The sequence below is a fragment of the Onychomys torridus genome, chromosome 15 (genome assembly GCF_903995425.1).
Source record: "Onychomys torridus chromosome 15, mOncTor1.1, whole genome shotgun sequence".
Classification (NCBI taxonomy): domain Eukaryota; kingdom Metazoa; phylum Chordata; class Mammalia; order Rodentia; family Cricetidae; genus Onychomys; species Onychomys torridus.
The window spans coordinates 35,193,961-35,220,322 of NC_050457.1; the positions used below are offsets into that span (position 1 = coordinate 35,193,961).

At 48.0% G+C, this 26,362-nt stretch overlaps 1 protein-coding gene across 1 annotated transcript in view; it reads right to left on the bottom strand.

Moving 5' to 3' along the window:
- The window catches only part of Map3k1 (mitogen-activated protein kinase kinase kinase 1), a 61,969-nt gene extending 38,773 nt beyond the window's left edge, over positions 1 to 23,196 (bottom strand). The window contains exon 1 of the mRNA XM_036207105.1: positions 22,688 to 23,196. Coding sequence (XP_036062998.1) covers positions 22,688 to 23,184 — 497 coding nt within the window. The 5' untranslated portion in view covers positions 23,185 to 23,196. The remainder of the gene's footprint in view (positions 1 to 22,687) is intronic.
- Between the last annotated feature and the right edge of the window lie 3,166 nt (positions 23,197 to 26,362).

The window sequence follows — 26,362 nt, forward strand, 5'->3', positions numbered from 1 at the left end:
CACCACCGCCCCGCCAAATTCTCCATGTTTAAGTGCAGGGAATGAAAAAACACTAGGGCTGGAGAGGAAGGAAGCATAGCTGCCACAGCCAAGTCCCGGCTGTGCTGATATCCTACACTGAACTCCAACTCTCTAGGACAAGCTGCCCCGGAGCCATCTGGCCTACCAAGCTGAGAACTGGGGAGAACAGTACCAGAGACACTTACTCTGTGTCAAGTCAAAGAAATGACGGCTTATCTTTTACTTTTAGACAGGGTCACATTTATGCCAGGTTGGCTTCCAACTCACTATGACCAAAGACGACTCTGAGCTCCCCATCTGCCTATCCTCACTTTCCAAGGAATGTGCCACACACCTGGCTTTGCTGGGATTACAAGCATGCCTCACATATCTGGTTTATGGTAGCCTTTTGAAGGCTAATCTGAAAGCATAACTATTGTCATAACCACATATTTTATACTATTAAAACTATCTTCTCAGGACTATTTGCTATTCAGTCAATTAATATTCATTATTTAGGCATCTGTCTCTTCAAGATACACCTTAAGCAAAACACAACAAAACAAGTGACCAAATTCTTGTGAATAACATTTGGTTTTTTGGACACAAAGGTGGCATATTTGACTCAGACACAGAAACATTAGGCTCTAATACTTTATAGTTGTGGTGTTTAAAAATTTTTTTTTGTGTGTGTGTGTGTGAGTGTTTGTCTGTGTATCACATGTGTGCACGCTCCATGGAGGCCAGAAGAGGGTGTCAGATCCTCCAGAACTGGAGTTACAGACGGTTGTGAGCCGCCATGTGGGTGCTGGGAACCAAACCCAGGTCCTCTGCAAGAGCACAGGGCTCTACTGCTGAGCTCTCTCTCTAGCCCCTGTACTTGCATTAGTCAGTTCATGATCTTAATACATCAACCTTTCATGAATTATACCATACAAATGAACACACCAAGTCCAAATCCATTCAGCATGTAGTTTACATATCCTCACATGTCACCTCATGCTTGTATAGTCCATCAAAGTAGAAAAAGCTAAGATAAATGCCCAGTAATTGATTAAGCCATGCCACCAAAAGCGTATCAACAGACTAAAAACAGTGACTGCGAAATTGTGAAATAACACGCCTTAGCTCTGACACTGGAGTGTCTGCTATCATTCATGTCCTTAACCTGTCACCAGAGAACACGCTGTCGTTAAAGGACTAATCCTATAGATCTTGGCCCAGGCCACGTGTTGCTCACTCTCCCTTGTTCACTCTTTAGAAGAGCCCCCCCCCCTGTCTACCAGACAAAGAAAAACAGCTGACCACTTAGTATATGGCGAAACTCCGGAACTCGCCAAGTGCTGTTGTGGTCTTTGGAGGGCCCTGGCTGAGGTGGTCCCTCTACTGCAAGATGAACTAACTGAGTTAAGTGCCATAGCTAGGAAAATAGATCACAGGAAAGGGTTCAAGATAAACTACACTCTACTCAGTAGGGGGCACTCTTCCCTTAAAAATGCAATGTAGGCAATTATTAATAGCAAAGGTACCTGCCCACAAATCCCTGTTTACTCTGACATCCTGCCCCCAATACAGCTGAAGTCATGTCTTCCTAAGTAACTAACGTCTTCCCCACCTCAGCAGAATCCTGAAGCTGTTCATGACTGTCAGCTTCTTCTCACCTTAGCAAAAGCCGTAACAACTAATGGCTCTCACTTTACGGGCCAGGGTCTGGCTCCCAACTGTCAGGTACATGCTTCAAAGCCTGCCTCGTAACCATTTTCTAGTTTTAAATCCAAGTGGATACAGAGGGGAATGAGACAGAAACTGTTCTTCCCACCAACCCCACAGCAACTCGTGTGTGTGTGTGTGTGTGTGTGTGTGTGTGTGTGTGTGTGTAGCTGAGGATCGAACCCAGGGCCTTGCACTTGCTAAGCAAGCGCTCTACCGCTGAGCTAAATCCCCAGCCCCAGCAACTCTTTCACAAGCGCCCCAATCAACCAGTCCTTTAATCAAGAACAGCTACACTCCATTCACTGTCACTGAGGCTGATAACGGACTAGAGTTATAGGCCTCACAGCTTTCCAGTGGAAACATGGAAACCACCGGAAGTGGATAAAACTCGAGGTCACCTAGCACTGTGGAAGAACTAAAGGAAAGTCTGCGATTTGCTTTGTTTGCTCTTGCTAGGAATGTCCACTGGTCTTTTAAAAAATTATTTTTAAACCTTTGAATTAGAATTATTCATTTTATGTGAGTGTCTGCCTGCATGCTCATCTGTGCATCATGTGTGCCAAGCACCTGAGAAGGTCAGAAGAGGGGACCGGAGAGAATCAAACCTGGGCCCTCCACAAGAGCAACAAGTGCTCTTTACTAATAAGCCATCTCTCCGGTCCCTCCAGCCCTGGCCCTGGTCTTTTTAATAACCTATAGGGTCACATTTCACAGGCCTCAGGGTCACCCCAGATGCCACCCTCAGCTCCCCTACTGGTCACAGTCCCTGTAACACAGTGAAGAGAACCTTCCTCGGCCCCATTCCGCACACAGCACCCTTCATCTGTCTCTAGCAGCAGACGATGAATGAGATCCTTGAGGGCAGAAGTGGGTCTCCACTCGATTAGCCTTGTCTGGGTAGAGAGGTCGGCACAAGGGAAGGACGAGATCGGTACAAGCTGAACAGACAGTGGACTGCTCTCTCTCCTCCGGCTGTGTCTACCTGAGGGCGAGATCTGACTTATTCATCTTTCACTCTGCAAGCAGTGCTGAGTGGTACCCCTGGGGTCTGCACATGCTGTGAGCAAGCAATGTCCTTTCACCAGGAGCCCCTAAAAGCAAAGATCCCCAACGGCAGACAAGCTTCTCTGAGGAGCATCTCTGGGGGGCGCTGGGGAAGAGGGGGTCAGACACTAGCTCAGGGTTCGAAGACAGAGTTCGTCCCCATGAAAATACCAAGTCATCATCAGTAAAGAAGCCATTGAGTCTAGATCATTTATCCTCACTGAGAACAACCTTCCCAGCACTTGAAACTTGCCCACGGAATTTAGTTAACTTGATTTTCCTAAGGTTAGCGAGAAACCAAAGCCCTGAGGAAAATCTCAAGGTTTTGTGTCTAGGAGGGAAGAGGTGGAAGCCTTGAGCTGTGCCTTATTAAGGCAGGCAACAGGGAGGCAAGAGAGAACTGAGCCAGCCTGTGCGTGCGTGTGTGTGTGTGTGTGTGTGTCAGAACTCTGTGTGTGTGTGTGTGTGTGTGTGTGTGTGTGCCCCAGAACTGGGAACCCAGACACAGGGGAAGATAGGGCTGGCAGGAAGCATCTGAATCTGAAGTGTAAGAAACAGGACGTTGAGTTGTGTTGTTCGAATACAGTAACAGTATGAATGGTGAGTTTCATTATGACATTTTCATACATGGGTCACCCACCACTGTTACCCTCTTGACACCTCATCCCACTAAGCCCCTTATTATCAAAGAGCTCTCTTTCTACTTTGAGGCCCTTAAATATATATACACACACATTATACACACTGTGTGTATATGTATATGTGTATATATATATATATGCACACACATATATACACACACAATACACATACATAATTGTGTTTTATATATATACATATTATACATATTAGAGAAAATATGCCACATTTGTCTGAGTCTGGCTTATTTTGTTTAACGCAATGATTTGCAGTTCTGCCCATTTTCTTGAAAACAGCATGGTTTTGTTTTTTATGTCTGAATAAAACTGCCTTGTATATACTCACACATTTTCTTTATTCATCTGCCGAGGCTCTACATCTTGCAGAGTGTGCAGGTATCGCTGCTGTATTCAGACTTAAGATTCTTTAGAAATGTACCCACGAGTGGTATAGGCAGATCACTCGAGCATTCTACTTGTGTTTTTCTATGGACTCTCCACACTGACTAAGCCAGTTAACATTTCCTGCAAGCAGTAGCCTGTTTTCCATAGGGCTCTCAATGCAGTTTTCCTTTTGAGTTTTTAAGACAGCATCTTAAGTAGCCGAGGCTGGTCTTGAACTTACTATGTAACTGATGACCTCCTCCTCCAACTCCCCAAGGCTGGGATCACACCTATATACTACCATACCTGGCTGAATGTATTTTCTGATTTGCAGTTCTCTAATGGTCAGGAATGCTGACACTTTCACTTGCTGGCCACTTGCGCTTCTTCTGAGAACTGTCTGTTCATTTGCTCAACTACCGACTGGGTTGTTTTTATGGATTTTAGTTCTCTGTATATCCTGGACATTAATTCCACCAAGTGAGCAGCTGGCAAGCATGCCGTGCAGTTATTTCCCGAGCCACTGCAGACTTTTCAGGAAGTCCTTGTCTGTGCCTATGTCAGTAATTAAGTCCCATGTTAAGGTCTTGATCTACTCTGGCCTGCACAGTATGAAAGACAGGGATCTAGTTTCATTCTTCTGCATGTGGACAGAGTTTTCCCAGCTTCATTCTTTAAAAGCCACCATTTCTCTGCAATAAATAAATAAAGACACTCAGGTGGCTGCACCCCGGCTTTTTTCCTGGTCCTCTCTTCTAATCCACGGACGAATGCCAGTTTGTTTGTTTTTAAAATTACAACAGTGGTGCTTTTATTTCTAAAGTTTCAAGTTTATTCTAAGATTTGCGAGATGTGCAGGTCCACAGCAAAAGTTTAAGTAACAAAGTATGTGACCAACTTACTTAAATGAATTGAAGCAAGCCACAAAACTCAATTTTGTTCATGCTTCCAAGTCCGTCCTGTAAGACAGACCGCACTCTGGAGCTGGGGGTGTAGCTCAGTGGCATGACACTTGCCTAGCAAGCGCTACAAAAGAAACCAGCAGAACAGTAGGAATGAGCCGGGTGGTTGGGCAGGCTTGATCCCAGCACAAAAGTGGGAGGATGTGTTGGGGGCAAGCGGGGGCTATTTAGCAGGATTGTGTCTCAAAACAAAACAATCAAATAAAACTTCCATATCTTAGCAGCTGTGTTCTTACACTGTCCATCTGGGAAAGCTATCCATGTACAAGAGAGTAAGCTATAGACAGTATGTCTACGTAAGTCTCAAACTGTTTTTCTAAACGAGTACTCTGAAACGTTGATAGCAACTCACTTTCTGAGTACTCACACCACCCACTAGATGCTGCTGCGCTTCTGCTTCTAAGATAGCAAAGTTGGATTGTCACCGGTCACAAACATGCTGAGCAGGCTGGACTGTGGACAGACAGCCACTGTACAAGATAATTTAAAAGGACAATTCGGACAGCAGGACAATGGAACGAAGTGGTAAAGGATGCATTTACAACATCCTAATACAAGTCCCAAGAAACAAGGAAAAACCCATGTGACCGGATCACGATAATGGGTTGGGCCCTCTCAGAACCATTTCCTCACGTGATGTCTGTGAGGGCAGGCGTTGGTGCTTTGCTCTGCTGTCCTCCTAGTGTTTGCCAATTCCTAATGAATCTGCGGAGCCAGTGTTTTATTACACCACGAACTATAGTAATTTAAACAAGAAAACTCCTATGCGTGTACTTTGTATTATTACCATGGCAACCTCTGGCATAGACTGGCTTCCTATTAACCCCCGCGTCCCCACCCCCGTCAAGCCCCTCCTAGAGAAACGTGTTTCAGAAAAGCACAATCACTACTTAATAAACAAAACAATTCCCTCCAAAAACCTCTGAAAACCTGCCCTTTCCTGACACCAACCTAACGCCCTCTGGCTTCACCCCTCCCTCCACTCTCCCTCCTCCCCAGGCTTGCCTGGAGCTAGCCTGTGCTTCCACCTGCCTTCTGTCCCACACTGAAGCACAGCTGCTACCTCTCCACCAGTCCACTCGGCTGCTCTGTCTTGGGAGTCATCGGCACCCTCTGTGACGGTCCTCTGGCCAGCCACCTGCTCTTGGGAAAGCCCTCTTTCTTGCCTCTTGTATCCCTCCCTTGGCAATGTCCCAGTTCCTCTGCAGGGCCCCCCCTGCCCTCTTTCAGGAAACACTGGTCTCAGGGAACAACCAGATGCGACATTCATTGCTGCCATCTCAGAGATACAAACGTGTCCTGGACCTACCCATCAAGGAGTTGCCTTTATCACTGGGGACCATCCACTGACTCCTCCCAATCAGTATTTCTGTCGGTCATGTTCTCAGCAGAGGTAACATTAGAGGGGACACAGTCCTGAAGGTAATTACTAGAGTGGAGGGAGACAGGAGATCAACTTTACACAAGGTCGTTTGCTCCAGGTGTCCTCAGCCCAGCATCCCCAGGAGACATCGCCTCCCAGGGGAGCACACCACCGTGTGTGCCTTGATTTTCTTCAAAAGCTTGTTGTGACACTAGCTCCCAGGAATCAGAGAGCGGCCAGAGCGCCAAGCATCACCCCAAGGGGACCTCCCAAACTCCAGCTTTGACTTGGGGACAGCTTAGTTTCTGGCACAGTGGCACCCACACAGCAGACTGTGTTAAAGCGCCAACGTATAAGGTTTGAGGGGTGGCAAATACATTATCAGTACTGTAGAAAACAAGATACTCCTCCGTGAGGGACGGAGTCAAGGGCGAAGACCTTCCCTTAAGACTTCGTCTCGTCTGGGTACCCCTCTCCATAGTTCAACTCAAAAGCAATCTCCTTCGTTGGGACAGCAGATGACTGAATTCTCTCAGAGCCACTAAGTTCTTTTAATTATCAAAGCTGTCACTGACCACAAAATAAAGGTCCACACTTGGCAGGCATTCGTTAACTGACTTCACTAGTGGGACAATTATCAATGAGAGAATAAATGGTCTGAACTCGTTGTAGGCAGCACTTTATACTGGATGCTGGTCTTCAGTCAAATTAGTTAAGAGGCTTGACCAACAATTAAAACACACCACCACAAAAGAAACACTGGCGTGAAATGAGCTGAAAATGGTAACTGCTGGAAGAGGAAACATTCTCAGACCCACTCATGAGGAGCCGATGCTATGCTAAGGCAAGCTCATTAAGAAGTAACTTCCCAACGCCTGCAGAAGCAGAGGTGGCTTGGCTCCGGGGAGTGTGCACAGTTCACTGGGCTATGGGCCGAGGCACGGCTCAGGCCTGGAGCGGCCACTCTTTCCCTTCCCACCCAACCTCCTGAACTGTTCCCATCTGCGAAACATGAGTTAGTCCCCCAGGGGAGCGGGGGTGGGGGCAAGGTCTCAGAGCAAGGTAAAGCGCCTCACAGGTGCTAACAATTACTCTTAATGAATGCGTACACCACACAGCTCTCATTCTGCTGGCAAAACAAAACAGACTCCAAAAAACAGTGAGTGTCTGGTAAGGAAGTTTAACCACATCTGGAGTCTAGTCTCTTGCCACAGTGAACACATTTAAACCTAAGTCTGGGTGTAGTCTCACAGGGATTGTGAACGTATAGCATGTGTGTGGGTGCGGGAGCATTTGTGCCATGGGCATATGTAGAAGTCAGAGGACAACCTCCTGGGTCGGTCCTCGCCTCCCACCTTACTTGAGACTGGGTTTCTCTCTCATTATCACTGCAGAAACCAATTAGGAGGCCCAAGAGTTTCTGGGGACCCTTCCTCCTCTCTTCCTCCCCAGAGGGCTAATTCCCTAGAAAGAGGGTTTTGAAGTTCACTAGTTCTGGGGATTGATCCCCACCTTCCTGCTCTCCATCTCCTGCTCCAGCCTGAAAAGGAGTGTCAGTGGCTGCTTGGGGACCCACAGCCGTGTGTGTGTGTGTGTGTGTGTGTGTGTGTGTGTGTGTGTGTGTGCGTGCACACTCTTGCTTGGGGACCCACAGCCATGTGTGTGCACACTCCTGCTTCCGTAACCCTAAGCACTAAAAAACAAAACCCCAAACCAGTAACATGGCATAACAAGTGCTGAACCACACAGTGCCTGACACATGGGATCTAGTTTAAACAACACACCGAGAAAACAAAAGGGAGACAGAGTACACGGGCACTCCGAGTGTGCACGGCAGTGCTGTGCGGAACCGCACGAAGACACGAAGACACGGTGGTAGCATGCCGCAGAATAGCATGGGAGCAGGCGGTGACGAGGCGGCACTCAGGACCATTGTTTTAAGGGGAAAGGCACAGGAGCGACCAGTTTGCCAAAGAGCAGCCCTTGGCACTCTGTCTGGAGCAGTGAGTGGTTCTCAACCTTCCTAACACTGGGACCCTTCAATACAGTTCCTCAGGTTGTGCTGACCCCAACCATAAAATTATTCTTGTTGATGCTTCATACCTGTAATTTTGTAATTGTAATGTAAATATCTGACATGTGACTTCTGTGAAAGGGCCCCCCCCCAAGGGGTCATGACCCACAGGTTGAGAACCACTGTTCTACGGTGTTCCAGGCACCCCAGCCTGGTCCTGAACTTCTGATCCTCAGGCCTCCACTTCCTAAGCACTGAGGTAAAAGGCGAGTTCCCCTACTCCCAGTTTCACATGGTACTAGGGATCGAACCAGGGCTTCGGGTACAGTAGGCTTATACTACCAACTGAACTACACCCCCAGCCCCAGAGAAGAGGTTTCTGCTAACTTACTTGTATTTATTAAGATCTGTGACATTCAGTATTTTGGGGACCCATCTATGCAGACACAGCATTATACTGTACAACAGAATTCTGGATGCATTTCTTAGCAAGCTGCTGGATTCGGAGATTAGCTGACTCCAGACACTAATGACTTTGTATCTTATCAACAAAACTTGGCCCCGGAAGGAGGCACAAGAGAAAGCAACAAGTTCTTGAGCATAAACCTTTTCTTTCTGATGCCAAAAGAGCCTTGTTGGGGCTCCGCCCCAGAGGGAAGGCTTTGCTCCCCCATATCTTTGGCACTGCTGTTGAAGCACCCTTAGCAACCGCTCCTCAGTGGAGGGGATGCCTCACTCTCCACTTTGCAGCCTGCAGGACGAACTCAGTGTGCACTGTGCAGATGACGGTGCTTTATTTCCAGCTGCCTTATTTCCTAGTGACAGAACATACAGCCAGCTATCGCAATCTGTCACAACGGCTTCCGAATGGTGCCTTGGGAATCAGGGTCCCTGACAACTGCTGCCCCTCACCCTGCCTTGTCTGGAAATCACATGCTGGGAACATATGAACATTCCATATCTGGTTGCAACACCGAGGCCCAGGCAACTGCTGTGATGGGGAGGGCTTTTGGAAGCAGGAAGGGTCAATGATTCTTCACCACCAATCCAAGACAAAGAGCAATTACTGATAAAGGCCCAGTGCTGGGCAGTGAGTTCTGAGCGGCTTCAGTGTGGTACTCACACCACGCTGGGGTCATCAAGAGGCCTAGACCAGTCAAATGGTCTTATTCCAGATCTAGTTCAATGCAATCATTTTCTGGAGTTTGGAAACAAAATTATTAGATGCCGAAGAAACACAAAAGGAGTTACAGTTAATTCAGAGTTTCCAGAAACTGCCACTCTTTTCCAAATTATGTGAAAAGAAGCCTGAGACATCATTATGAACTTTCACAATTAGAAACTGTTATCAAGTTTTAACTTTAAAAAAAAAAAAGGAAAAAACACATCATATGTGTGTTTATGAACCAGTCTTTTTAAACACAGGAAGCTGAAGTGTGGCTTTGCTCATCAGAGATTATCCTTGGTGAATATCTCTTTACAGAATTAACTCTCAGCTAAAAAGGTAGCAGAAGTTATCAGAAAGCAGATTTATAGCTCCTACCAGGCCTGCTTCCTAACTAGGTACTGCCTGCTAAATACATTCTACTTTCTCCGCTTTGCAAAAGAATACTCTCCTCACAATTACAAGCTCTGTAACATTATTTCATACATGATATTTTCTTTTTTTTCCTGTGGCTTCACTGCCCCCACCGTGTGTGTGTGTGTGTGTGTGTGTGTGTGTGTGTGTGTGTGTGTGTGTGTATGTGTTTTAGGACTGGATCTCTATGTCCCTCAGGTTAGCCTGAGACACCCTCCTGCTTCAGTCTCCAGAGTGCTGGGATTACAGGTGTATAGAGCCATGTTTAACCCTCCATTGTCTCTCTTTACATTCATTTAAGCCTCTCTTTATGGGTGGTAAATAGATTTGAAATTACAAGAGTTTATAAATTAAAAAAAAAGTTTCAATAAATTTAGCCACACAAAAAACCTTTTCAAATTAAGTTTCAGAAAGGGACAAGAACATAAAGGAAAACTAGGGGTGTGCAAACCAAACACTTCACTTAGTGTGAGAAGGCTGGTCTGCTACAGCAACCAGTGGACCATGAAGCAGGTCAGAAGGTTCCAAGAGGAGCTGGACCAGAGCGGGGCGGGACAGTCTGGGCAGCAGAAGTCTGCAGAGGTGGCCCCCTGTGGTCTCGGCGGCTCCTTGCCGCTCCTTTCTGGGTCTGCACTTCCACCTGAGCAGGACAGTGTGGGGGTGTCAGGGCTTCAGCCTCAAAAGCCCGACCTGTCATCTATTTTACCCAGTATCAGAGTCTAAGAGCTGCGGTTTTCCATTTTCCTGGAAAAACCTTTCAAAATAGTAAGGGGAAGTGAATTTCTAACAGGATGATCACTATGCACACAAACGGCCTTTGCTAAAACAGCAGTAGCGGCAGGGCGACCTGGAAGGAGCTCTTCCTGCCAAGCCCTTAAGGTCATGTGTAGTGTGCAGTGGCATCACACATAGTTAATGAGAAACTTTCAAAGGAGTCTTGTCCACCATCTATTCCCACTGCGAACTCCATTTTGGAGCTGAGAAATGTGAAGGAGTGGCGATCGTTCCCAGGAGCCTGCTGGCAATCCGTAGCTGATGGGTCTGGCTCCCAGCTCTGCAAGTCCTCCTTTGAGCCTGCTGACCCACTTCCTGGTGCACTGTGGTTACCTGTCCAACTACAAAGGCTTTTTATTTTGTTCTAAGACCTGAGACCTCAGCATCAGTCAGTGGAGTAAAACCCAGGCAGAGAATTCTGCCTAGTTCTCCAGCTGGCCAGGGCCAGGGCCAGGGACCTTGTCCTCAGCTTGGTCTCTGAGCCCCATCTGTACCCTGTTCCATTTAGGTGGGGCTGCCAGAACTCTACCTGACATGTCTGTAATCACCACTGACCACTGACTCCTGGGCCTCTGTACTTTCCACTGAGTAGTCCATGAAATCTCTTGAAAGGCCCATGCGAGTGTCCCATTCTTCAGAATGAATGCTTCAGGGCTGAGCAGCACCCTGCATTTCCCAGTTACACCCCCACCCCCATGCCAGGCTGATGACAGCAGCACACCCCTGGGCGGGGACAACACCATGGGACAGCTGACAGCAAGAGAGACATCCTCACTACTGTGTCCCCAAGAGGTCACTCACCTTGGCACACTCACTACTCTACCCTTCCATTTCTCTAAAAACACCACTCCAGGTCCATGGAGAGGGGCTGTGAAGGTCAGACAGCTGATACAGACCTGCCACAGACGTGGTCATGCCCAGCCAAATTCTCTGCTTGAAGCATTTGAGCCTATTTGTCTGACCCGTGATGGCCTTGGATTAGTCTCAAGGGCAGTCTTGGCTTGGTACCAACATTTTTCCCCTGCCACTGCACGTCTGAAATTTTAACACCAATCAGTTAGAACATTTGATTCATTTTACAACAAAGTGTGCTTTAGACACCTCTTTGTAAATACCGGTGTGTTGAAAGACATGATCCTGTATACAATGATGAAAAGAAAGCGGTAAAGCTTTAAAGACAGTGAACACAGAAAAGTTTAAGTCAAAAAGTTCAACAGTTCTTATAGCACAGTACTGACTTCCACAAATAGACACATTTATTTTTAGTAGAATACCAATAATTCTTTATTTCAAAGAAAATGAACACACACACACACACACACACACACACACACACACACACACACACACCCCTCCCTGAGGAAACAAAACGAGCATTTAGATAGGAGTACTCCAGTGGGAAAGCACATCTGGGGTATTAAATGGTGACCACGGGAGGGAGCAGGTGTTCAGTGGGTAGGGATTTGGAGTGGCAAGAGGAAAGAAAAGAATGCATCCCAGAGCATCTACACTGCACCCAGAGCATCATCTACACTGCATCACAGAGCATCTACACTGCACCCAGAGCATAATCTACACTGCACCCAGAGCATGATCTACACTGCATCCCTGGGCATCTACACTGCATCCCAGAGCATCATCTACACTGCATTGCAGCACATCATCTACACTGCATCGCAGAGCATCTACACTGCACCCAGAGCATTTTTACACTGCATCCCAGGGCATCATCTACACTGCATCCCAGAGCATCTACACTGCACCCAGAGCATCATCTACACTGCATCGCAGAGCATCTACACTGCACCCAGAGCATCATCTACACTGCATCCCAGGGCATCACCTACACTGCATCCCAGGGCATCATCTACACTGTACCCAGAGCATCTCCACTGTATCCCAGGGTATCTACAGTGCATCCCAGGGCATCATCTACACTGCACCCAGAGCATCTACACTGCATTATCAAGTCTGGGCTTCATTTTAAGGATGGAGGAAAGTCTGTCGGGGGTGAGGGGTGGAGGGTGGGGAGGGGCTGGGTTGACAGCTGTGGCAGAGGGGGTAGGCCCACTCAGGGTGAACAAGGTTGATGGTGTGGAAGACAGAATGAGGCAGAGCAATCAGGGAGATGGTGGTAGCATTACCCAGGAAGGCACCTCACAGGCCGAAGACTCTGTGAGGATGGAAGGGCTGGGAGGACAAAGCTCAGCACCCAGAGGACTTGCACTTCATGACAGAACTATCCTCCCAACGGGGATGGGGGGACTACCCAGGTGGCAGCCGGATGCAGAGTGCCATCACCAAAGCCAAGGCCTCAGACACCAAAACACCACCATGGATGAGTCAGCAGAATGCCCTTGTTTCTGGGCAATGGCTGGCTTTCATTTTATCTTTCACAAGACATTCTGAAATTTGGTGATATAGGAATGGGGAACTCCCACCCCACCCCCACCCCAAGCCAGAAAAGATCTGAAATACATGTTGGGAATTTTCAAGTACATTGAAAATTTAATAGATGGTAAGGGAAAACAATTTTTTCTTACCCAATAAACAGTAATGCAGTGACATTTCGCCAGCTATTTGAAGAAAACAATGCTACCTCTTAAAACAAGTCACCTCTTACAGTTCAGATGGGGCTGGGATTTAGGTTATTCTTCAAAGCCAAGAAAATATTAAGAGAATAGTAGTAATCATTTATACAGCATGTAGTTCATCAAGCACTTTCTGAAAGAGCCACACAAATGTGAATTCTTCCAGCCGCCCTAGCAACTCTGAAGTAGACTTTACATCTACAGCCACAGCTAAGGAAAAGGAGATATGAAGTAGTCAACCAACTTTCCAGCTCCAGTGCACCAGTGGTGAAAACCTGACTCACACTGTGTTGTACCCTGCACTACTACATACACACCCTAAAAGGCCTTTCTATGACCTAAACATAGAAGAAAGAACTGAAATATGAAAACAAACTTGTAATGAGTCTTAATGTGAAAATACTTAATGTCATAATACAAAACAAGAAAACTGCAATAAGTATTACTAATATACAAAGAGTGTATCAATAAGAATAATAACTTTCTTCCAGATTAAATTGTCTAGAAACACAAGATGGACACTCATACTCAAAAGCTAAGACATGCAAATTAAAGTGAGACACCCTCTTTCATCCCCCAGGTTGACCAAGATGGAAGACGAAGAACTACTGTGATTTATATATGATATTGATAAGGCTGGAAAATGGGCACTGTCACCTACTGTGAAGTGAATGTAAACTGGCACAATGTTTTGCAGGGCAATCCAGCTACATTATTACGTTTTAAATATGCATGACCTCTGACTTAGTAATTTATGTCAACTCAAAACAATATGTCTAAAGATAGCAAACTGTCTAATTAATGAAATATTATTTGAGACTATTATGTGTTCCTTAATAAACAGCTATGCTTGCTAAAAGTAGCAAACTACTGCCAAGGAGAAAAGGCAACTTCTACAGTGCTGTGTATAACAAGATCCCATTTGTTAACGAAACTGTTAACACGTAAATTCTTCTGTTGCTTTCCAAAGGACTGTCTTATCATTTTATTGATGAAGTTTACCTCTTTCAACTGTGACTAGTACCAAGCTCCAGAAACATGACAAATGCCATTAGAGCCTCACTGTGAGATAAACAGCAGGGAGGTGCCAGTATACCAGGTATTAAAAATAAAACTAGATACAGACACAGAAACTAAGCCAGGTGGGGTAGCACACGCCCTAGAACTTGGAAAGCAGAAGCGGAGGGATTTAGCAGACAGGCCATATACTGAGTTTAAAGCTAAGCTGAGCTATGTAAGACTGCCCTATGTTAACCCCCCCCCCCCAAGACACAAAACCCCTTTCAAGAATCTGGCTCAGGGGGAGAGCCCTTGGCTAGAACGTAGGAGACTTTGGGCTCAATTCTACAAAAAAGAAGAGAACATCTACACTGCTCGGCACATCTTTTTCTGCCTGTCGGTCCGTTCACTTTTCTTTGCCCAGCCTCTGAGCTGTGAAAGCGTACTTTATGAGTTACCTCCCAATCTGTCACATCTTCCTAAAAATCTAAGGGCCAATAAAAAAGCACCAGATGAAATCTTGAAAATCAGTAACAGATAGAGCCAATTAAATGCTTTTAGGAGGGAAAAGAACAGAAACTGAATACTATCCTATCGTAGAACACATGCACAATTAATGTTCTGCAAGCAATTATATCATTAATGCTAAACTTTCAGTAATTTACCCAATCTGGTCAATGCTGGGAGCTGCAGCTGAGCGCCTGACTTGTGGAAATCTAGGGGAAAGGTCGGGATATACTGTGGCAGCTTAATGCTTATTATTATTTCAAAGAAATTGAAATTGCAGGGTTTAAAATGACCCAGACCAACAAATAAAACAAAGAGGTTTTCCCACATGGAGGATCCACAGGGTGTTTCTAAGGGGCAGAATTGACTTGTATGTAATTCTAAAGTACACTTCATTTACTCATCATCCAGACTGTGGAGCTGCAGATTCCAGACAGTCAAGAGGCTTGCCACCTGACGCATTAAAACGCTTTCTAATAACTGAGAAAATTTCTGTTACAAGCTCTGAGATGACCGACAGATGAAAACTTTAAATAAGAAGCCAAACTTGATTCTTATTTAGAAATCAAAGTGATTGTATACCTAGATTCCATTCATTTTGCGGGTCAGGAAAAACTGATGCCCCAAATGGTGATGCGGAATGGAATGCGATGATTTAACAACCAACCCTGTCTATCCAGGTGGAGCTAACTGTCCCAACACCAGGCGGCCCTGCCATACCTCTGCAATAAAGGAACCTGTCTGCTGCTTGAAATGCTCACACTGTGCTCCTTTAACTACTGTGAGGCAAGAACACCAAACAACCAAGACTGCAACACCCTAAGCAAGTGTCAGTCTTGCACAAACGCCCAGCAGTGTAAAATCAAAGGGCTTCACAAATCCACCCTGCCCCGCCCCGCCCCCTTTGGCTGCCGGGGCCTTCTCTCAGTACTAAACCGTGTTCTAGGTAAGGGACTGCTGGTTTCAGTTACTGCCTGTCTGGTTCCTGTTACACAGATCCACGGCGCCTGAAATCTCATACAGTGCTAGCCTAGCAAATCTTTTCTTTAAGGTGAATGTGAACTTCTACTCATCCCCAAGTGACTTACCAAGATTATAAATCTTAGAAGCCAGTTTTCAAAGACAAAAATCCTGAAAGAATATCTTAAGTTTAAACAATGTCCTGAGAACTTGGTAAAAGAATAGTTATATTAAGGCCCACCACTCTTTCTTATGGGTGAACTTATTCCTGTGTGCACCCTCAACTCCCCAGTAAGTACAGAAGAATCTTAGGCACTGAGCAAACTCCTACCTGGGCATGACCAGGTAGTATGTAGTCACGTGCTCTAGACCACACTGAGCTGACCTACTTAATGGAGGCACCAGGCACTGTTACAGGTCCAGAAACTTCCCAGCCAGCCTACCCAGAACCTGTAAGTCGAGTCTACGCTTTATCTGCTGGAGCCCCCTTCTCGGCTAGGTCATAAACTCCATCTGACCAGAGGGTAGAACTGAGGATCCACTTGTTTGAACACGCCATGGCGCTCTCCCTCACGTTCTGTTCCAACATACAGCTGCCAAGTGTTCAGTTCGCACCCAGTGTTTTGCTGGGTACTCCGTTCCTACCCAGACGCAGCCCTGCCCACTCAGGTCACGTGGACTTCTGGGGCTAGCAGTCATTCAACAAAGGAGTTAAATTTAAAACCTCGCCGATGTCAACAGTGGTGATACCGCAGACACAAAAGCCAGACAGGGCAAGTGGAAGGCTTCCCTAAGAAAGGGCCAAAGAGTTCCACAGTGAGCTGCCTCAGGGCCCGAGAGAGGAGAGCAGGCAGAAGAGACAGGAAGAGCACAGACCCCCAGCAGGAGGCAGTCCGGAGTTTGAGGAAATGAAGGTGGGGGAGCCCAGGGTACAGAGTGAGCCAGGATGGAGCTGAGAGGTAGCGAACCAGCCACCCAGGGAATCCTGAGAGAAAGTTATGGATTCGTTTGTTCTTTATCTCAACGAAGAGCATTAGAACGCTTTTGGACTTGATAGAATTCTTTTTGTTTTTCTGGAGGGAGGAAGCCATGGCTAGGGTTACATTTAAATGGTCACTCAGGCACGTACCAGGGAATGAAGTCTAGAAGGGCGGGAGTGAAAAACAGGGTGCTCAAGAGGCCCATCTGTAGGTCTACGAGAGATGGTGGATGCCGCAACTGGGGAGGCCAGGCCCTGAGAGTCAACAAGGCTGAGGGAGAGGGAGGCCGGGGCCAAGGAGGATTCCCAGGTCCTCTCTCTGCACCTGGTTAGCAGGAGTGGGTTAGCAGATGGTCTGGAAAGGATAGCAGGTTCTGATGCAGTCTGCAGTCCAAAGAGGTCACAACCAGGAAAACAAACTCCAGAGTTATTCTGAATGGCCAATGTAAGGAGACAGGAGGGACGGCTAAGGGCCACCCCGAGGACTGAAGTCTAATGTCCCAAAGGTAGGACAGTCTCCAAGGAAGAACAGCTAAGTTATTTTATAATTACACTTAAGTTACTGAAATATGCTGATAATTGTCATAGCTTTGACACTGTAACTGTCAACATGTCCTATGACTGCTAACTAAATACCAGCAAACTGCTGCTCCATACCAAGCAAGGTACAAAACATAAAAATTCATGCTGGGAAAAGGGGTGAAGAATCACGGTCCTGATACGATACCTGGTATTCAGAATGCTGTAGGACCTGTTTGAAGACTGATAACTTCCCAGATGAAGATTACTTGAGCCATCCAGAAAGCCAAGCTCCCACCGGCCATCAAGTATCTTACACTCCCTCCCCGTCGTCACTCCACACATGCCCCGGACAGATCCATGACAAACTAACTTACTTATTTCACTAACTAGCAGTGTATACTGTACCACGTGGCTCCAGAGACTTCCTCTTGAGTCTTCAAGAGGTCCAATGGCCACAGTAAGAATTCCCAGCTGACAACCAAATACTTTAAATGTGTACCTAGTTAGGACTTCAAAAATGCTGCTTTAGCATTCTGTAACAACTCAGTCTATAACATCAAAATACTTCCAATAACCCAAACGCGGACAGTACAACACTCCCTTCCACACAACATACCCGAATCAACTGGGGCGCATCACAGGGCAGCAAACAAGACAAGGCTATCATGATCACCTTATGCCCTGGAGCACATCTTGCGTTCCCCTGCACCGTGTTCCTAACTATCAAGAGCTGTTTCTACTACGACTAAGGACTGAGTTTTAAAACCAGTGCTGGCAGATATTGAATTTCCTGCTCCCATACGCTCATTTAAATTTTCTCTTTGAACAGGGGAAAAACAAAGCATGCCTGAACTTGCTGCTTTGTCTATATCCCTCTAAATCAGAGCAGGCTGAGGGTGTGAACCACGTCTACTCATTAGTGCTGTGACCCAAACCTGCAGAGTGTCTGTTCTGAGAGGAGAAGGAAATCGGAGGACAAGAGCAAACACCAAGCAAGCCAGACACAGGAGAGGGCAAGCCCAGCTCTCCTAGCTACTGACTTAGACGCTGGGTAGCCAGTAACTGGCCTCTGGGAGCTGGGAAGGTGTGGCTGTATTCACCTAATGGTATGGGTGAGGTTCGGAGCACTGCTTTTAGTCAGTCTGTCTGTCTGTCTCTTTCTGCACTTAACATAGTATGGTGAAACATGTTCCCTCTACAATCCACAAGCTGAAACAGAGGCTCTGTACTGGTGACCTTTTTTTTATCAACCAGACCACTGTCTTGCAAAGTTCATCTACACCGAATGAATGAAATCTAAGACAGTGAGGACACTATTCCAGCTTCTTTGTCCCCTCTCACTAATGATTTAATGCTGCACAGATCTAAGAAACATTCAACACTAACCATTTATTCTCTTTTCCAAAGCGGTGTGTGTGTAGGGAGCGGAGGGGTATAAACAGTATTTACTTGTAAAATACTTGTGCCCGTGCAAGGCTGGGTCACAGACATGTGTCATAGCTGTATAAGCAAGGGAGAGTCCAGGCCAGCCCTCCCATGACTCCTACTGAACAACTTTTTAAAGTTCATCAATTAAGTTAACAATTAACTTGAAAACAAAAATGGAAATAGCAAAAACTAATGGGAGGAAATGGGCAACGGAGGCAGGCTGACTTGGGTTGAATCCTGTCTCTTGTCTGCTAGCTGAGTGATCACGGGGTTTTTATATCTCCAATTCATTTTTACCTCCCCAAACAGAAATCCTCATGCCTGAGAAGGCTGCAGTGATGATTGAACAAGGTGGCCTACATCACCGCCTGCCACACAGAAGGCAAGGGAGGCAACTATATTAAAACATACACATCTATCTACCAGGCCAGCAAGTGTTTTTAGCCACAGGTAAACCCCTATGGTTAGCAATCTGAAGAGGACCAGACTACCTTCCCCACTCGGGTGAGTCATTTACTTTCATTCCGGCCCTCACTTCTTTCGTGATTAAAAATGTTCTCAAATTATTTCTTAAAGACAACTTTGTTACTTTTAATATTGCACATTTCAGGGATCAAACCTAAGGCCTTGCTCACCATGCTAAGGGCACGCATTCTTCTACCTCTGAGCTCCAAGACAGGCTCTTTTTACATTCTTAAGCAACTCTAACTTTTAACTAAAGATGCAGCAAGGCCAGGACTAAGGAAGACAAGAAGGTCTAAAGGATAGACATGGCACATGTGACCTCTACAGGGAAAAGTGCACAGACGCAGAGCTCAGGGGCATCTTCCACAGGCAAGCCTTTCCCACTTCCTTCCATACACATTCCCAGCCGAGCTCGGCCCAAGCAAGCACCTGGAACACAGAAGGCAAAGGCAGTGCTAGCTCAGCACCGTGGAGTACCCCTCGCTTTTCCTCAGGATAACCCATTCCCCCTGACTACTTGTCCCTCACTTCTTCCTTTGGAACTGGCCATCAGGGTCAAGGACAGAGCAGCAGACGCAGCCTGGGCAAACTGTAGCTGGGCCTTTTCTTTTTTTTTTTTTTTGCTCTGGTTGAGAACACCACAACAACCCTTTCTCTGCACATTTTGAACTCTTCTTCAGGGCCACAGTTCGGCGACCATTTCCAAAACATGCACCACATCATGCTTGAAGTGCTGCAGAACGGAGCCCTGGCTGACAAAATGGAGTCCTTATGGTGTATTGGAGATCATATAGTAAGGAATGCTGGCTAACCAGTCACCCTTGCCAAGATCAGATAGGAAGAGAAACAAAAGCTGGCAACCACTCTCGCTCTGATATTTCTCTTCCAGAATCCTATTTAATAAGGTTAATCTTTTAAAAATACAGTAATTTCCTTAGCTGATTTAAAACAAAACCTGGAGAGAATTTCTGAGTACAGAACCCTAGGAATTCATGCAAGGCTGGCTACCTTCTGGGGCTACCGCTACGATTTGAGAGAATCATCCACTCGAGGTTTGAAGGGACTTATTTTTAGGACTTATTATTAATGTTCTTATACCTCCCTTCTTAGCAAAGGGTCAGTTGTATTTTTAACCTAACAGCTTCTAAAAGGAAGTGAAACTGAGGCCTCTGAGGAAGCAAAGGCAGCTTATGAAATATCTTTAGTTTTAAGCAACGCTAACATTAACAAGCACAGCATATCTTGCTCTCTCACGGGGCAGCAAATTGATAGTTTGGAAGCTACAAAAATAGGATGGAGTAATTATATCTGCCAAACTCACAACAGCCTGCTCAATGGAGAGTAACTCTGTAATTTCTCTTCAAAGGCAGTAAATAGAAAGGAGAAGCCCCTCATTCTGTAGTGTAAGGAAAAATCCCCGGCCCTTGGGCGCCACTTACAGGCACAGATGTTCACTGCCCTCAGTCAGTTATTCCTCTGAAGGAGAAGGGGCAGACAATCTTTGATTTTAATGAAGGTCCCATAAATTATCGTTTACAAATGTGTATTTTCTACACTTTCAATTTTTAGACTCAAATTTGGAAACTGGATTAAAAAACAAAAGCAACCCAACAAAAATGATGCAATAGGCCTTCAGACAGACGGAAAGGGTCTTCAGCCCTGAGTATAAAATCACAAAATATTAGTATTAAATTTTTCTCTTTAAAGTATGAATGTGAACTACTTGGAAAGGGAAGCACTGTTCAACTGAGATTTTATAGGACTGCTTTATAATCATCTCCTCAGGACTTTAAATGATAAAACAATAAAGCATTGTAACAGGAAACACAAAATACATGGCAATAATTCCGCATACCTTTTCTCTGTGATGTAAGTTTTATACCAGCAGATTTGAAATATCAACCTAGTGCTACAAAAGTGAGGGGGGGCACTATTATTTCAGAAGTAAATTTAAAAGAATATTTTAAAATACAGAGAAGCAATATTTTACTGCAAATGAAACTTTCACGTATGACACTGGAGAAGCACCAACAGCATTCTCGCTGACAGTTTTTATTTTTAAAGACTCCACTTCTCAAAAAAGGAAAAAAAGAAAAAGAACATGCAAAAGTTAATCCCAGATTACTCAGTCATTCAGGTCTACCTGCCTTCACCGTGGTCCTCTGATTTCGTGTCTAGTGGCAACACTAAAGTTCTATGGCGTTCTTGTAGTTGTTTTTATACTACACTCATAGGCCATTATATTGACTATAATGCTTAAGTGAGGCAGACTGTATTGTCATATAGAAAAAAAAACAGGTTTCATAGGGCTAGATAAAATTAATTCCTCAAAGCTGGAGTTACTTCTTTTTTCTTCTTCTCTCACCTGCAGACGACCTACAGTAACAGTTGCCACCTAAGATTTATTCTGCTTAGGTTTTCTAATCCTCACAGAAACAGGAAACCCCATAGGAAGGTATCCGCTGCAGAAGGATACTGCCTACCTTCTTCCCATACTGCCTGCCGGAGTACAGACGGGCTCAGCATACTTTTTACAACGGGGTGTGTGTGTGTGTGTGTGTGTGTGTGTGTGTGTGTGTGTGTGTGTGTGTGTGTGTGTGTGTGTGTGTTGGGGGAGAAAAAAACCGCCTCCAAGTAATAAACGGACCGTGATTTTAAACAATCCACTGCACAAAAAGGGTCAAATCACTTTAGATAACTAACCGAAACCAAGGATTCCTACTGTCAGATTCGACACACAATAAAACACTCTCCACCCATAGTGAATGTCAAGAAATTCTACCGGGCCACCGGGCGACTATCACGGAAAAAAAAAAAAACAGCCAGCAACTTCACACATCCGTCCAGACTTTAGCCTTTTGTGTATTTTTAATCAGGAATTAAAAAAAAAAAAAAGTATCATCTACTTCAAAGAATTTCCTTTAACAGAAAAATTTCCAGTAGTCCAAAAAAAAAAAAAAAAAAAAAAAAAGGGCGAGGCCGAAGAAAGAGCCGTTGGTGTAAACTATCTTACGCACATCCTACTTCTGGTGCACCGGAAGACCCCTGCGAGCGAAGCCCGCAGCCCCGCACCGTCCCTGTCCCCCCGCCACGCAGCGGGGCTGCGGGGCGCAGTGCCCACCGCTTTGAAACTGAATGGCTGACACATCCGGTCCTGGATCCTCCAGCATTCCGCCAAACGCCAACTTCAAAGGCGAATTCAAACTCCAAGCACCAGGCGCTCTCGCCTTGAGAGGTGCCGTAGGGATCCCCAAGGACACGCAGCCAGGGGAGCCGCGAGTCCCCGCAGACCCGGCCACCCCGGCCGTCCGCCCGCGTCCATTTGACAGGCGTTCCCCCGCAGTCCCCGGAATCCCCCGGCCGCCGCCCGGGGCGCGCCGCCTGCGCCCGGCCCGGTACCTGCCGGCGGGCGCGCGTCCCCGTGGGGCCTCGGGGAGCCCTTTCCTGTCACATCGCGCCGACCCACCGCCGTCACCTTCGCGCTCCGCGTCCCCCCTACTCACTGCACTCCCCGGGGCTCTCACGACCCTCGGCCCGGCCCCGGGAGCCCCGCACCTCCGCGGCTTGCACGCCTGTCACATGTCCGCAAACAATAACAAACTCTCCCGCACGTTCCCGTCCCGTCCCGGGCGCCGCCCGACCTTCAGGGCTAGGGGACGCGGGGGGCCCCCGACGAGCGGAGCCCCGGAAGCCGCGCTCCGTGCTCGCTTCATTCATTGCCCGCCCGACCTGCCCCGGCCCGGCCCGGCCCGGCCCGCCGCTCACCCGGAGGGGGCCGCTGCAGCGGGAGGCTCGGTCCCGGCGGGGCTCCGGGCGCCGCTGTCCCGCGCGGCCGCCAGCTCGGCAGGGTGGGCGCCGCAGCGACTCGCCGCTCCGGGGGGCGACGATCCCGCCGCGGGCTGGAAGCCGCTCGTCCCTGCAGCCGCGTCCGCGGGCTCCGGCGACGGGGAAGCGGATGGGCAGGGCGGCGAGGCGGTGAGGAAGAGCGGCGGCTCGGGCAGCTGGTCCAGCTCCACACTCCGCACTTTGCGCAGCTGCCGCCGCCGCCAGTCCGCGCGCTCGCGGCCCGCGCTGCCCGTCTCCCGCAGCAGCCCCGCGCCCGCCGCGGGCGCGCCGCTTCCCTGGAGAGCTCCGCCGCCGCCGCCGCTGCCGCCGCCGCCGCCGCCCGCCTCGGGGCTCGCCGCCGCGGCGCCCGGGAATCCCGACGACGACGACGACGACGACGACGACGACGCGCGATCGCCCGCCGCCGCCGCCGCCATTTTCTCTCGCGGGCTACATTCGCTCGTGCCTGCGGGGGAGGGAGGGGGCGGGGAGAGCGCAGGGGGCGGGCGGAGCGGCGGGGCCGGGCGCGCGCGCTGCGCCGAGTGCGCGGGCGCGAGCGCCAGCGGGGCCGCGCCGCAGGGGCCCGGGGGCGCGCAGCGAGCGAGCGAGCGAGCGGGCGGGCCGGCGGGCAGGCGCAGGTGGGAGGGCCGGGGCCGCGCGGGGCGCTGTGTGCCGCGAGCCCGCTGCCGCCAGGTAGTGCGGGGCGGCGGGGTGGCGGGGGTTGGGGAGGTGGGATGGGGTCGGGGGGAGGACGCGTGGCTCGGCGGGAGCTCGCCTGCCCCTTGAGCAAGCAGCGATCGGGGCTCGAGTCGGTGGCGCTGGAAGGGGACGCGAGCCGGAGGACTCACAGCCTGTCACTGCACGCGCTTAGCGGCGAGCTGGGGTGTGGGGGAGGCTCCCGGGAACGGGGGGAGGGCGATCCCCTCCCCCCCCCCCCCCCCCGGCCCGCGCCCGACGCGCAGGTGGTGGCGCCCGGGACTGTCGCCTGCAGCAGACTGCAAAGGTCGTCGTTCACCGGAGGGACGCGAAGCCTTCTGTTAGGAAAGCAGACCTCTTGGCCCGCCCTCGTGCCACAAATAACACAAACTTGAGATTTCCTGCACCACCTTGTGCACGGCTGAAACCGTTGGTTTGGGACACCCTTCTCCCCCACTCCCACCGGCTCCGCCGCGGGACCAACCCGGGTCTCTGCCAGCGGTTACTCCCCCGGCTTGGAAAGGCAGGCACCGACCGAAAGCGGGAGAGCGCGTCTGGGGAAGGAGCCAGCGCGGTGCCAGGAAGCGCTGGATCTTGCCATCTTCCACCAGCGCCTCCTCCCCCCACCCCACCCCTCCCCTTCGATGCTCCCCGCCGCACGTCCGTCTTCCTGGCAGTCAGGTGACAGCCCGGGTTCCGGGGTCCCCCACCCCCTGCCGCTCCCAGGTTGTCCTACGCGGTGTCCCTCGCCTTTCCACTGCCTGAGAGAGAGACTTAACAGAGGAGGTGCTGGGGATAGGAAAAGCAGTCTGTACGAGATAGTGATTTTTTTTTTTCTTCCGGACCGCTTTTCTGCGGGAGAGAGCTGCTATGTCTCTATCTCGCCGCCCCTTGTTTTCCTCTAGCTACTTTGCCTAGAATAGGCAATCTCGCAGAACCCAGGAGCTCTAGATTTATTTTGTGAAACGTTAAGACATGAGGCGTGGGGGAGGGGTAAGAAGGGTTTTTCTCGCGCGCCGAGAAAGAGGGGAGCGCTCCTGCATTTAGACAAAAGCCTGAGCTATCTACAATAATTCATTTAACTTCTCTAAAATGGATCAAATGAGGTCCCCCCACCCCCTCAGGTGCATAATGCCGGCTGGAGAGTAAGGTGATACAAAAGGGAATTTTTAAGGGTCCTGACTTCAATTTAAGCTCAATATTTTGAACAGTGCTACAACATCTGGCATACTATACTTTTCAATGGTTAACATTGAAAGGTACAAGTTTTGAAAGTTTAGATTAGTCTGTTCAAGCTCCAGGTCTACATTTAGGCTATAATTATATGCTCTTTTAATGGTAGACAAGCATCACATCCAAACCAAACAGTAGTTATTTCCCAGGTCTTCCTAGATCGCCACACCCACCAAATCCTAAATTGAAAAGGATTAGCTTCCCTGGTTTCTACTGAGATCTAAAATAAACTTGAAATTGGCACACTCATAGTTAGGTACCTATAAGTGAGAAAAGCCAGGGCAGGCCTCTAGCCTTCCATCTTTGGACCAGCTTTGAAAGTTTGGCCTGAGTGGCAAAGTAAAACAATAAGAAAAGGTGACTTTGGCCTCTTTATTTGTACAGGGGTTGAACTGTGCAAAGATGAGGAACCAGCAAACGAAGCACAGATGATTAATTACAGTTCTCTGGCCCCCACATAACTCGGTGGGGAAATTTAAGTGTTGTTTTCCCATAGTTTCTGGGGTTCTGGGTCCCATTTCCTTTAGCCTTTCATGGATGTATTCCGGCTGTCATTTTGCATGTACACATGGACACACGATTTTCCTACAGAGATAGTCAAAGGATCAGATTGACTAAGGAAGTCTCCCCTCTACTATATGTTGATATAAAGTCTTCTTTGAAAGCAGTTAAGTGGATAGGTTCCTACCCAACTTTCTGAGTCTTAAGCATAGTTAAGTGTCTCCTCCCTCCACCACACACACACGCGCACACACACACACACACACACACACACACACACACACAGTACCCCCACCTCCACCCTGGTTTGGCACTGTTTGGATCCTGCGCTGTATTCCTGCTCTGAGGCATATGTCCAACGGCAGGCTGCTGTAGGCTCTGCATGGCATGAGTTTGATGCCATTTCCCCCTCAAATCTCCACAGCTGTGGTTTCCAACCTCTTGGTTTCCAGTCTCACTTGGACTTAAGCTTAGCAGTGATTTCCTGTACACCGACAGTTTCAGTAACTTTTACACCGAGCGTTCCAGGTCACCGCTCCCACAGAGTGCTGCCGGGAATGGTCCAAGTCACACTTGAGCTGCTCCAGCAAGTTCATTTGGAGGATAAACACGGGGCATTTCCTCATTGTGCACGAATAGCAGGGCGTGAAAAATGGAAAAACCTATGTACTAGCAGACCATTTCAGCCTGTATTTACTCAGCTCCTCCTTTGCACAGGCAAGGCTTTTTATTCCTCTCCGAGGGTATTGTGGATTGTCTTACCAGAATAAAATGTTTTCATCTACAAATATTTTTATTGGTGGGTATTTGTCAGGCTGACTGACATATGCTCATATGTGTGTGAGATCCGTATGCGAGGAAGACAGTGTGAGGATGGGTGGCTGGAGAGATGGCTGCCGTTACATAAGGCTGCATGCTGCTTTTCCAGAAGTCCTGAGTTTGGTTCCCGGCACCCAGTTCACAACCACCTATAACTCCAGTTCCAGGAGATCCGACGCCCTCTCCGGCTTTCTTGGGCATCCTCACACACAGCATATACATGCAGATACACACATAAGTAAAAATAAGAATTTTTTTTTTTTTTTTAAAGACAACCTTGAGACTGAGACACAAGCTGGCATTTTGTCATCCTTTTCAAATAAATATTTATTTTGGATACTTGCTAGAGAAGTGAAGCTAGACCTT